This window comes from Bemisia tabaci, chromosome 5, assembly GCF_918797505.1.
Source record: "Bemisia tabaci chromosome 5, PGI_BMITA_v3".
In the NCBI taxonomy this organism is placed as follows: Eukaryota; Metazoa; Arthropoda; class Insecta; order Hemiptera; family Aleyrodidae; genus Bemisia; species Bemisia tabaci.
The window spans coordinates 40,438,012-40,450,104 of record NC_092797.1 but is presented as its reverse complement, the minus strand read 5'-3'; the positions used below and the strand labels follow the sequence as shown (position 1 = coordinate 40,450,104).

The window sequence follows — 12,093 nt, the reverse complement described above, 5'->3', positions numbered from 1 at the left end:
TTCCGCCGCCATATCGATCGTGACGTGTACATTCGAAACCTACGAGCTCGCAGTTCAAACGCCGTTTTAGGCCACCTTAATTTTTGGCACTTTCAAATAAAAATTTTCTCCCGTTTGCAGTCATAAAAAAAAATTAGGTAAAAAACTGTAAGCTTTGGTCACTTACTACTTACGAATGACACAATGAAAAAAAAATGAATTAACTGACTCATTATGTGGATGAAATTATCCGGAGCCTCTCTACATGTATCAGTAGGTAAAAGTGCAAAACAGTTTAAATTTTTCTGGGGTAGCCTGTTTCGGGGCTTCAGAACACGCACAATAGTATTTTTTACAGTAGATTCTAGACTCGAGTGCACAGCGCACCGAACTGACGTCGCCGATATTCGGAACGTTTTGCCGGGTTTTAAAACTTCTATAACTTCCTCGCGCAGCTTGGTCGTAACTTTTTGCAAATCCTCCGTGAAATTGCGGAACTTTTCATGAAATTCGAACATCATCGCAGTTGGAATTGTGAAATACGTCACAGACACTGTCGCTCCTCCGACGTAAGGGCGTGACTCCTCTTTGAGTTGAGCCGTAATGCTCATACAACGTTTAGCTTTTCAGGGCTCATACGGCGAAGAAGATACGTCCCTACGTCAAAGGATTGACGATAGTGGCAGCAGTGGCGGCGCCTTCCGAACGGGAACGTCTGCTCGCGCTCCGAGCTTATTTTGAAAATAGGAAAATTCGTCGTTTCTAGCACAAAGGAACGTAACTCCATTCCAAGGTTGCCAAATTGACTCGAACAATTCATTTATTTTCCAAAAATGTACGTAAGCAATTTTTACCCAAAGTTGGTCTGATTTTTTGCTTAAAATCTAGAGAAAAATCAGGGAATTTTTCAGTCGGAAATGCCCAAGATTCTCTTGATTAATTGGCAATTTGCGAGGGGAAATTCGGCAACATTGAAATGGAGTTACGTTCTTTCGTCCAGGAGACGACGAATTGCATTAATTCGGCTCCGTCAAGTAGAGGGAAAATAAAAAGAAACTATTCTTCTCCTCGTCCCGCGGAATGAAGACCGAAGACAATTCTAAGTATTACGAGCATTTACGGAGGGTAATATTTTCAGTCGGTGTGAATTCCGCGAACAATGCAGTTAGTATCTCAATTTTTCCTCATTACTTTCTCCCCGTGACTGTGATAAATGCCTTTCCTAAGGAGGAGGATTCTTTATCCTCGATCCTTTGTGTCTCGAAGCCGAAGCGCTATGCGTTTCCATTTCTCTCCCCCCACCCCCCCCCCCCGCCATTTTTCCTCCCCACGAAAACTTGCGGGGCGAAACGAGGACTCTCCGCGGGAATCAACCTCAATCTCCGGCGTTATATTTTGGCTTAAATCAAGTCAACCTAACATAATTCCGGCCGTAATCCGCTTTCCTCGACCGGGGCCCTCGCTCGTCTTGAACCGTATAAAAAACCTGGCGGCGACCTCGTTTCGCTCGCAATTAACTTCCTCGCTTTGTAAGGAAGTAAACAAATAAAACATGGTCTCGAGGAGGATGACGGTTGTGACTTCGTGCTCAAGTCGGGCGGGCTAGAGTCCCTTTATACTGAGAGTCAAGACAATGTGAATCCGTTTCTGATTGGTACCCGTATTTTAGGCCTTCACAGTGTCACAAACGGGAATAAAGATCACATTTTCACCGATTGCAAAGATTATAATCTGGAATGTACCGGGGAATTACGGGTTCGGCAAGGAACAAACGGAATGAGAGAAGGAACGGAGAAAGAAATTTGAGAATGGGCCGATCAAAGATTACAAAAAACGTTCAATTTCTGTAATCTTTATTCCCGTTTGTGACTCCATGAGGGGGTTGTGTCTTAACTCTCAGTATAAAAGGACTTTAAGGCGGGCTTCAGAGGACTGAGCTCATTGCATTGTCTTCAGAGTAGGTGAAACTATAGACTGAAGAAAAGCCATACACCGATAAAAATATTCATGTTGTTGTGTCAGTACTGCCATTTCCCGGAATTAATTCCGAAATTCGGAACTTTTTAAATAATCGGAAATTTCGCCAGTTTTTTGCCAGTTTAACCATTTATTTGATCTAATTTTGGGACTTTTTTTATCAAACTTGACGATCTTTCGGAACTAAATCCGGGCGTATTTCGGAATTTTCCTCCGGAATTCTTTAAAAATCGGAATTTTGCTCGGAACTTAGGCAAATCGGAATTATTTCGGAATCTTTTGATAAAATAAAATGGCAGGACTGTCTTATGTTACGTTTGGTTAATATGGGTAGTGACACACAAACCAACACGAATTTCGTGTTGATTTTGGTACAGTCTGCGGTGACTTCAGAGCAGAAAACAACGGAGAGACTGGGAAAATACATTCCTCCGATTGCGGTCGGTATTCATCACTTGTTTTTCATTAAATTCCTTCAAGTAAACTAGCCGGTATTTTCTCTTGAAATTTTCAACCGAAGGCTAGGGTTATTTGTGTTTTACTTCCCGTATTAACCAGTGGCGTGACTTGTTTTGCGATACATCGATTGATCTGCCATTTTAACCTATGGAAAGGATCGATGAACAGGTGTTTCAAAGGTGTTTAAAGAATCGATTATTAAGGTGTTCGCAGCGAACACCTGAATAATCGATTCTTTACCATGGGTTTAAATGGCTTAACAATCGATACATCGCAATGCACGCCACGCCACTGGTATTTACCGAACTTCTGTGTTGAAATTCCTTTTCGGTTTTCGGTTTTTTAAAATCCCCGCTATCATTTTTTTTCTCTCGAAGGAGGGAAAATCAACATCATTCCTTGAAGTTCCTACAGAACTCTCTTCGCATAGTAGAGGAGAAAAATTAAGGAAATTTGAAAGATTTGACGTTGAGGAGTTGTCATTTGAAAAATTAAGTATAACAGGAAGTATGCAACGTAACAAACCGAGTCACGTGGTTTGGGAGTTTCACCGTCGTCGATTTGCTAGTTTTTTTCCCCATAAAATATAGAACATGAGCGGCGTTTTACAGCGCCTTCCGTCAATACAGCGACTTTGTATTAAACCTTTCGACGCAACTATTCGTGTTCATTGGATGCCCGTGTTGCATACCCTAAAAGTGGAAGGCTTTTTAACTTTTCATGCTTTTTATCTGCGGTATTTTGTGCAATCACAGCCCTTCAGCTTATTCACCTCGAAAACATCGAAGATCAACGCGAGTTATTTTGACCTGCACTCTCTATTTTTGAATTTTAGAAAACTTTGCTCGACTAAAGTATAGAACGAAATCTTCAATGACACTAATTAATTTTTGTCTTGAAAATCTCAATGAGATTTTCTCACTTAAATTTTAAATCTCCTAAATATTTCTTTTTCGTCTTTTCTTTAATGAAACGCATTTCAACAAGAGAGATTAAGACAGAGATATCTTTCAGATTATAACTTCGCTTAGCTTTTTAGCTGAATTGGTTTTCGTTATTTTTTCCTAGTTGTTCTACCAAAATTTTCAACGAGCCTAATTCGGGTCTGTGTCGTTTAATCATTTTATGTGTTCCAAAAATTTCGTGCCCTATTAACGATACGTATCACACTCTCTCACGCTTTTAAGTGGAGTAATGATCATTTAACACTTGTTTGGTGAAAGAAATATGTCAAATGATTTCATGAACTCTGTTATTTGCTCCAGGGCCACTCAAAACCTTTTTAATCATAAGAAACGTCATTTATGGCCAGGTCTCGTTAAACAATTCACAAAATGAATGCCCAGAACTAAAATTAAAATCAGAGCAAGTTTAATCGAGGATGCATTTGCATGACAATCTTAGCTCGAGAATTAAGGGAGGGAGACCTTTGAAAACAGCCTTTTTTTACACGAAATACTTGGGGCTATCCAGGAGGTGTAAAATAGCCATTCCTAACAAGGGTCAGTAATGGGCTGGCCACACGCAAGGAACAAAGTGGCGTGTCGTGATTTGCAATGGATCGATCGCTCTGTCATTTAAACCTGTGGAAAAGGATCGATTGTTAGGGTAAACCTTAATAAACGATTCTTCGCCGTAGCTCCAAACGGGAACATTTCAATAGTGGATGATTCACGCTTCGCTGCACTGAAAATTAAATGGCGACGGAAGGAAGTCGCTAAAAGCAGCTTCGTGGCGACGTCCTTTTGGCAGTCAATACCGCCACACGGTGCCTCTCTCACATCGCGTGACATTTTTCTCCTCGCAACGAAGGGGGGGGGGGGGGGGGGGGGGCGTATCTATCGGCGGATCAAAGTCCCAGTTTCTATGGATCGGAATTCATAACTTAACAGCGCTGTCGCACTAAGGAAGAACGTCGTATGAACTTTCGACTAATGTTGCCAAATCTCCCCCGTCAAGGGCGTCTAACGTTATTCGTAACGCACTTTTCCCGCTTTTTTTACCCCCCCCCCCCAAATTAACGCGAATTAACACAGTCTTGGACCCTCCTCCCTCTACCTTTAATGACCTCCGAAAGGTTCAGCAGACTCCTATATTATTTGAACTGAATTTTGAAATTAGCAAAACAATCTCAGGCTCACTTAAGATACAAAATATGTGCCCGAGTTTCCCTATGTGGATGAGTGTTTATCCATTAGACTGAAATTGCAGTTCCTTAGCGCAAAATGGTGTCCGTTTTTCAAAAAGACAGGAAACAGTTCAGTCAAGAGTCGGCCAAAATCTAAGGCGTTTCGCTTCAAATTTCAATAAGGTCACACTACTGTCAAAAAGAAAGGCTATGTGGAAATTGAGATGTTTTAATTCAACGATATCCTCAATCTTATCAAAAAAAAAGTTCTTTAATGACGATTCAGTTAAAATTATTCGTTAGAAAAGTAAATCTGACAGGGGATAATTTTAGAAAAAACTTTTGAAAGTGAGGAAGTCCCTATGTGACCCATAGATCGCGCATCTGGAGTCAGGCGGTTTATCCATAAGACGCACACCGTCGACAGGGGCGGACTGGCAGTCGAAAAGTTAAGAGGCGACGTGATCTACATTAGGGGGCCGGGACCCTTCCTGTCGTTCGGGGGCCCCTCCCCGAGAAATTTTGAACATTTCAAACTTTTCAAACGCAATTTTCATAATTTTTGGAGTCCAATTCAACTTCAAAATAACCCATTCTCAAGATTCCTCGAGAACCCCTCCATCACGTCTGGGGCCTCAGGAGCCCCACTACATTTCCCTGTATATTATGCATCATAAGCTTTAGGCGACCTTTTATGTCTCTTAGAGACAAATTTTCAAGGATTCTGGGGTCTTGTAGTGACTGAAAAGGATTGGAAAATTACAAAATCACGGGGGGAAAACGATGACTCGAAAAATAAATCGCCGCTGGGCCCCTTCCGGGCCCCCAGGGCGTATTGTTAGGAGACAATCGCCTCCCCGCCCCAATGGTCAGTCCGCCCCTGCCTGTCGATGTCACTTAGTTTTTTTTTCTTTTTTTTTTCTAAACTTTTTCCAAACGTAATTGTGCTCCGCCGCTAAGCATGCTTTCATCGAAGAAAGGAAGCTTTCAGTCTTATTTGACCGGGACGGTCTGTTCATTTCCGGAGGCAATCTCTCGTGACTGAGACCGAGGGATGGAACAGCCACCATGCCGAAGAGGCGCGTAACCTCATTTCTACGTGATCCCTGGAAAGCATCGAGTCTTGCGGACATCAGGGCCTATCTTGAAGTGTCGTTACGTCTTTTTGCCAGCAGAACGGTGAATTGGAAGTCTAGTCGAGCCGCGTGGAGTTCTCGCGTGAGTGTGTAATAACGATCGTGTTTGTGGAGCTGAAAAGTAGCTTCTTTCCACACTGCCATGCTAAGTAAAAAAACCGCAAGAACAGTCGAGCGTTGCCAAATTTCCTCAAATTAGATGTACATTTTCTGCAAATTTAGAGAAAATTTTCCCTTAGAATGTTTGGGGAATTTTATTCACAATTTTAATTCGTAATATCAGACAACGTTGATGAAAAATATCAATGACTTTCTCCATTAATAAATGCTTTACCGTAAGAAATTTGGCAGTACTTTAAAGCTCATACGGCGTGCTTCCTTAGCACGGCAGTGCAGACATAATAACTGTGTTTACTCGCTCTATTTTATTCATTTTTTGCGGAGAGAAATGCTCTTCTTTCTTCGTGATGAAAGTGTTCTTTCGACAAAGCAAAGGAATCCCTCTACACATTCTCAATTTAAAAGAAATGAAGCCCGTCTTTCGATTTTTCTATGCATCCTCCCACTGATGCCATGTCATTTTTAAAACCTGGATATGTTGTAACTAAGACCTCAAATGAATGTAAACATTGAAAAACGGTTATAGAATATCCCGTCAACGATTTTTTGTCCGCACACCTGTTTTTTTTAGTAGTTTACGTCCATGCGTTTTTTTCGGCAGGGGAGTTTTGATCCACTTACCAATTGAGACCCAAAGTTGATTGGTCCACCTGCAAATACAAACGACAATTGTTCACGACGTTTTTGGATGGAAAAAAAAATTCTTTAGTTTGCTTTTTTTTTTGTCTGTTTGTTTGGTTGGTCCAATGGAAGAAAATTTATAATTGGGATCTTTGGTAAAAATGGGGTAGCGTCAATTCCATGAAGGAAACTTCGCTAAAACTCTCTACACCTCTTTGATGCAACAGGACTTAATAATCTTTCAAGAAACCAACGTGTTGTATCTTGACCGGATGAACCTTTTGATTTGCCTCAGCTAAAGGCTCTTAGACTTTTCCTGTGTACGATAACTTCGCGCCGGCGTGTCGCGGCGCTTCGAGCTACTATTTCGCCATGGAGGCGTTGCACAGTATCATACGAGATTGAAGGCACCTCAACGTATCATGATTGATGGCGCCTTTCAAAAGCACGAAGTTCCCTCGCAAATTAAATCGAGTGACGACGACAAAAAGAGAGCGGTAGTCGAAAAACTTACTAATTCCTAGTATCTGTATTCAATGAAGTTTAGTTATACGTTATTTTTGAATTTCATGAGAGGAAAAAGTAACTTGATTCAAGCAGAAATATGCTCAAATTTACCGCCGAGAAGATTTTCCTCTGAATCAATAATGAAAATAATGCATGTTTAAAGCAGAAAATATGTTTTTATAAAAAGTCACATCAAGAAGAAAGGCGCTTTCATTCGGTTTTTTTATTCTTGATTCAAAATGAAATCTTCTTGACGGCACACTCAAGAATGTCTCTACCTAAACTGAGTCACTTTTTTCGTAAATGATTTTAAAAAATTATGCTAAACGTTAGTAAATATGGATGCTAGGACTTGGTAAGTTTTTGGACTACCGCACTCATTTTTTGCCGTAGTATCCTGATTTGTTTCGGTAGGAAAGCTTCGTAATCTAAAAGGATGCCTGTCGTTCTTAATTGTTCGAGCGCCTTCAATTTCGTATGAAACCATGCATCGCCTCTGTTGTGAATAGTTGCTTGAGGCGCCGTATCACGCTGCAGCGCGGCGCGGCGGGCGGCAAACATTGGCGCCTACAAACCCAAGGAGATACTTCAAGCATTGCGCAATGCGTGAAGTATCCCCTTAGGTTTGTAGGCGCCAGTGCTCGTTCCTTGCCGGCAGCATGCCGCTCCGCTGTATTAGGCGGCAAACATTGGCGCCTACAAACCTAAGGGGATACTTCAAGCATTGCGCAATGCGTGAAGTATCCCCTTAGGTTTGTAAGCGCCAGTGCGCGTTCCTTGCCAGCAGCATGCCGCTCCGCTGTGTCAGGCGCTAATATTCAAACTCGCGGAGTCAGCGTTTTTCAACTCATGATCATGAAATGTTTGCACACTCTTCATGGATTATTCTCATTTTAATTGATGAAAAAAATAAATATGTATTTAATGATTTCCAAATCTTTTTAATTTTAAGCGTGCCTATAGGGCTCGCTTTTTGAAATCACTCGGATGTACTGTAGTACAGCACACCGATCGACCAATGCTTTTCAAGGGGCGGTCCGAATTTTTTTTCCGTCGGATCCGTTCTTCCGTTTTTGAACCGTTATAGTGTCAAGCCCTGAAGGTCATTCATCGAGAAACCGAATTATCCTGTTACTGGAAACCCTTGAGAACATTTTCCCGTGGAAACCGTATTATTTTCTTTCATAGGTACGTCAAATAAGCTTTTCTACGCTCGGAGGATTTAAATTAGAAGTTTAAATGCCGCCATAACTATTTAGCGAATCAGCGTCTTTTCAAAGCGGTTAAACCCAAGTTGGCTGCATCTCCATAGTTACAACTGCAGCGAAGTGAGCAATCTCCAATTCGACCAATTGGAAGGCAGAGTTTTGGAGGTTAGGTTCCCTTGTTGATTCTCTGAGTGTAAGTTGCATTTTTTTTTTTTTTTTTGGTGTCACGTGTTTTTTTTTTTTTTTTATTTCCAGAAAAGATACCTTAAAGTCTCATCTTACTATCTAATTTGAAAAATAGAATGAAATTGTGAATCAACCACTGTACTAATTGCGAGGGGCGTTGGTTCATTTGAAAGGTGTTGTTCTCAATGCTTCGGGAAAACTATAAATTATTTTCTGGGGTTCGTCCCCGATTTTTAAATCCCTAAAAACTCATAAATTGGATGAAGGGAAGTGAAGTGGGGGTTTTTTGTTTTTTGTTTTTCGGAAAAGTTTTGTTGCTACGCATCTTACTTTACTGTTTGCTGTCTTTTTATCAGCTGTTTTTATTCAACAATCATCATTAAGTGAGGTTACTTCCAACACTCAACTGCCATCAACTTACATTTTTCTTTTCCCGCGTTTTTTTTTTTTACGGTTTTTCATGATTGGTTCCATCTTTTTCCTATTGCCAATTTTTCCTCATTAAGTCAATAACCTCCAAGTTTTTTTTTCTCTTTCACGCTGTTTCTTTTCAATGTGTATAAATATGTTTATTATTAATTTCCATTTTCATTTCATCCTTTTTCTTCTGATTTATTTTTTTTAATTTAAAAATTGAACTTTTCAGTTATGATTTTGTTAAAATAATAATAATTTTTACTAATTTTAATTTTAAATTTAACAGTTGTTATGAGTGAAATTTTCAATGACCGAGGCGGTCGTCCTCCAAAACGTGGTCGCGTTTTCCAGAATTCTTTGCATGTTCGTTTAGTGAAGCAAGAACTTAACTCTGTTATTAGTATAGAAAATCAAAGTTTCATTTCTTCATTTCGGAAGTATAAAATTGATGATCAGAACTTTGATGAAAATTTTGTTACCAAATTTTCAGTCGGTTCAATGAATATAATTTGTCATCATTGTGATGCTCGCCATTTTCAGGGTGAAATGTCCAATGGTCATTTTAATAACTGCTGCTAAAATGGCTTAATTTCTTTACCGAGTATTCGGACAAATACCGATTTGAAATCATTATTTTTATATTCTCCAAATTTCATAACGCATATCAGAAATTATAATAGTGCTGTTGCTTTTGCCTCTTTCTCTGCAAATCGAATTGATATTCCGGGTGATGGACCTTATTGCTTTAAAGTTCAAGGATCCATATATAGGTAAGTTTATTACCGGAACCAGAAAGCAGACTGAACATGGAAAAAACGAAGAAGAAAAAGCGGAAAAATTAGATGAAGTTAAAACAGGAGCAGAAAAAGAAGAAGAACCAGAAGGAACAGCTACTGAAGAAGAAAAAGAAGAAGCAAAAAAAGAAAAGACAAAAGGAGGAAAGAAGAAGAGCAAAGTTGTAGGAAATATAGGAAGAAAAGCAGGACAGAAATGGCAAAAGAAGAATCAACAATTTAATCGAAAAAAAAGCAAAGTATTTAAAAAATGAAAAAAGATCTTCTTTAAAATTAGTTTGAAAACAAATGTAAAACCTAAAAAATAATTTTGTATGAAGATTAAAACAAAATTTTAGTTTAAAGTTTACTAAATAAAATTACAATTTTTGAAAACATTTGTTATATTTATTCTCTCAAAAAAATAATTAGACCCGATTCAAAGACAAAAACAAAATTAAATGAAAATAAAAAAAAAAAAAAAAAAAAAAAAAAAAAAAAAAAAAAAAAAAAAAAAAACATGTGAAAGTGAAAAGTGTACAGGAAAAATAAGGGGCTGCGAAGCAGCCTCATAAGCCCCTAGTTTTAATACAAATCAATCGAAGAAAAGAGAAAAGACAAAGTTTGACTCATTAAACAGAGTAAACTCCATACTCTGCTGCTGCAAACTGAGCAATCTCCAACATGACGCAACAAACTGAACAATTTCCAAACTTTAATTTGAAATTCTGAATGAACCAATTCAGTTAAATGATTTATGATATTATTTTCTTTGTTCATCCAATATAATTATGTTACTTTCTTTATTCAATAAAATGTATTTACATTCAACGGTATCAAATCAATAATTCCTCCCCAATTTGCAGAGAGTACTAATTTATACACATCTCGTTGAAATGGAAATAGTGCACACACTAGATTTCAGTTCTTCGGCACGCTTTTCCAACATATTCATGTTGGATGTTTCTTCTTGTTTTCTTTTATATTTTGCGCTGCAGCGTGGTGTACTCGCAACCAAACGCTTAAAATTGGACGTATTTGACTCTAAAAGATCGATTTTCAAATGGGTTAACATTAAAGATTGCATACCTCTTGGTTTTCCCCCCTCTTTTATTAATTTTTGTGTAGTTTCTTTCAACACAACTACGGCTCATTGAAATTAATATGGATGCCATCGCTTGGAAAAGGTTTTACAATTATTCGTTACGTTTTAAAGTGTAAATTTTCTCTTAATGTAGTAAAATTTTCATTAAAAAAAAATTAAGGTATATAAGGAATATTTTTTAACAAAAAGTTTTACGTTAGAAATAAAACAAAACATTCAGTATTCACCAATGACAATTTGAAAAGGTGAATCAAAAGAAGAATGTAATACTTCATTTAAAAATTGACTTACTATAACAGCGTCTCCTTCTCTCTCAATTTTCTCATTCCAATATAATTTTACATACGAACCAAAAGATAACGCTTGGGCCAAGTCACTGAAGCTTATTTTACGCGCGGACGTAAACTACCGGACAAAACAGGTGCGCGGACAAAAAATCGCGGAGGAAATGTCCTGAAACCTGAAATACACTACAGCAGCCTTACAACCCAATGATAAACACTGACAGGGAAAAGATAAGACGCGGGGACGTGACAAAAAAACATACATGAAATACAAATACGGGGCGGTTTGCCCTGTTTCCCGGGCATTATAAAGGAAAAATTGCCGACGCGTAATGACCGGAGCTAGACCACGAGACGAAATAAGAACACATTAAATGAATGTTGCCGTGCTAAGGAGAAACTTCCTAAAAAAATCCATACACTGCAAATTTTATCTTATAACTTTAAAATATAAGTAAGTTAAAAATTTAACGAAAAATTTGTGCACCTTTTTCCAAGACTTTCAGAGGATTTAATCTATATGAGGAAGTTAACAATATCATCAAGCAGACCTGAAAATTTCGAGAGAATTTATTTGTAAATTTATTTAAATTCATTTTTAGAATTTATTCATTTATTAGTTTTAGAATTCATTTGTTTTAGTTTTCATTTGTATTTATTTGAATTTATTTGTGAGTTTATTTGTATTTATTTGTAACCTGCTGCGATAGTTTATAATTTTTCCGGCGAAATGTCAGATGATAATTTTTTTTTTAAATTTTTTTTTCAGTGCTACTGGAGGAGCCGACAGCGATGCTCATTTGTCCGACCTTGAGGGCGAAGAAGATAAAGATGGAGCCTTTGGAGGTGGCGTTGGTAAGTCAATGTTCAATTCGATCCTCTCCATAAAAAATAAAACCATTCTACGACCCAAATAGATAATTATCACAAAGTTAAGCCTGCAAAGAATGTGGGATTGAGGAAGTCCAAATGGCGGTACGTTTGAAGAGAGAAGGGATGATTAGAAATAGCAGACTTTTTTTCTCTCTGCGTCTCTTTTCAAAATGAAAACTATCACTATTGCGCCGCACCAAGCACACGAAAAACTTTGCTGCCAGCAGTGGCGTGGCGTGCTTTGCGATGAATCGATTGATCGGCCATTCAAACCGATGGAAAAGTATCGATAAACAGGGTGTTCACAGCGAACACCTTAA

General features: G+C 38.5%; 1 protein-coding gene across 2 annotated transcripts in view; it reads left to right on the top strand.

Annotated features, from left to right (window-relative positions):
* Positions 1-12,093, top strand: part of LOC140224649 (uncharacterized) — a 68,063-nt gene that overhangs the window by 7,040 nt on the left and 48,930 nt on the right. For both annotated transcript variants that reach the window (XM_072300719.1, XM_072300718.1), the window contains exon 2: positions 11,670-11,755. In XM_072300719.1, coding sequence (XP_072156820.1) covers positions 11,670-11,755 — 86 coding nt within the window. The remainder of the gene's footprint in view (positions 1-11,669; positions 11,756-12,093) is intronic.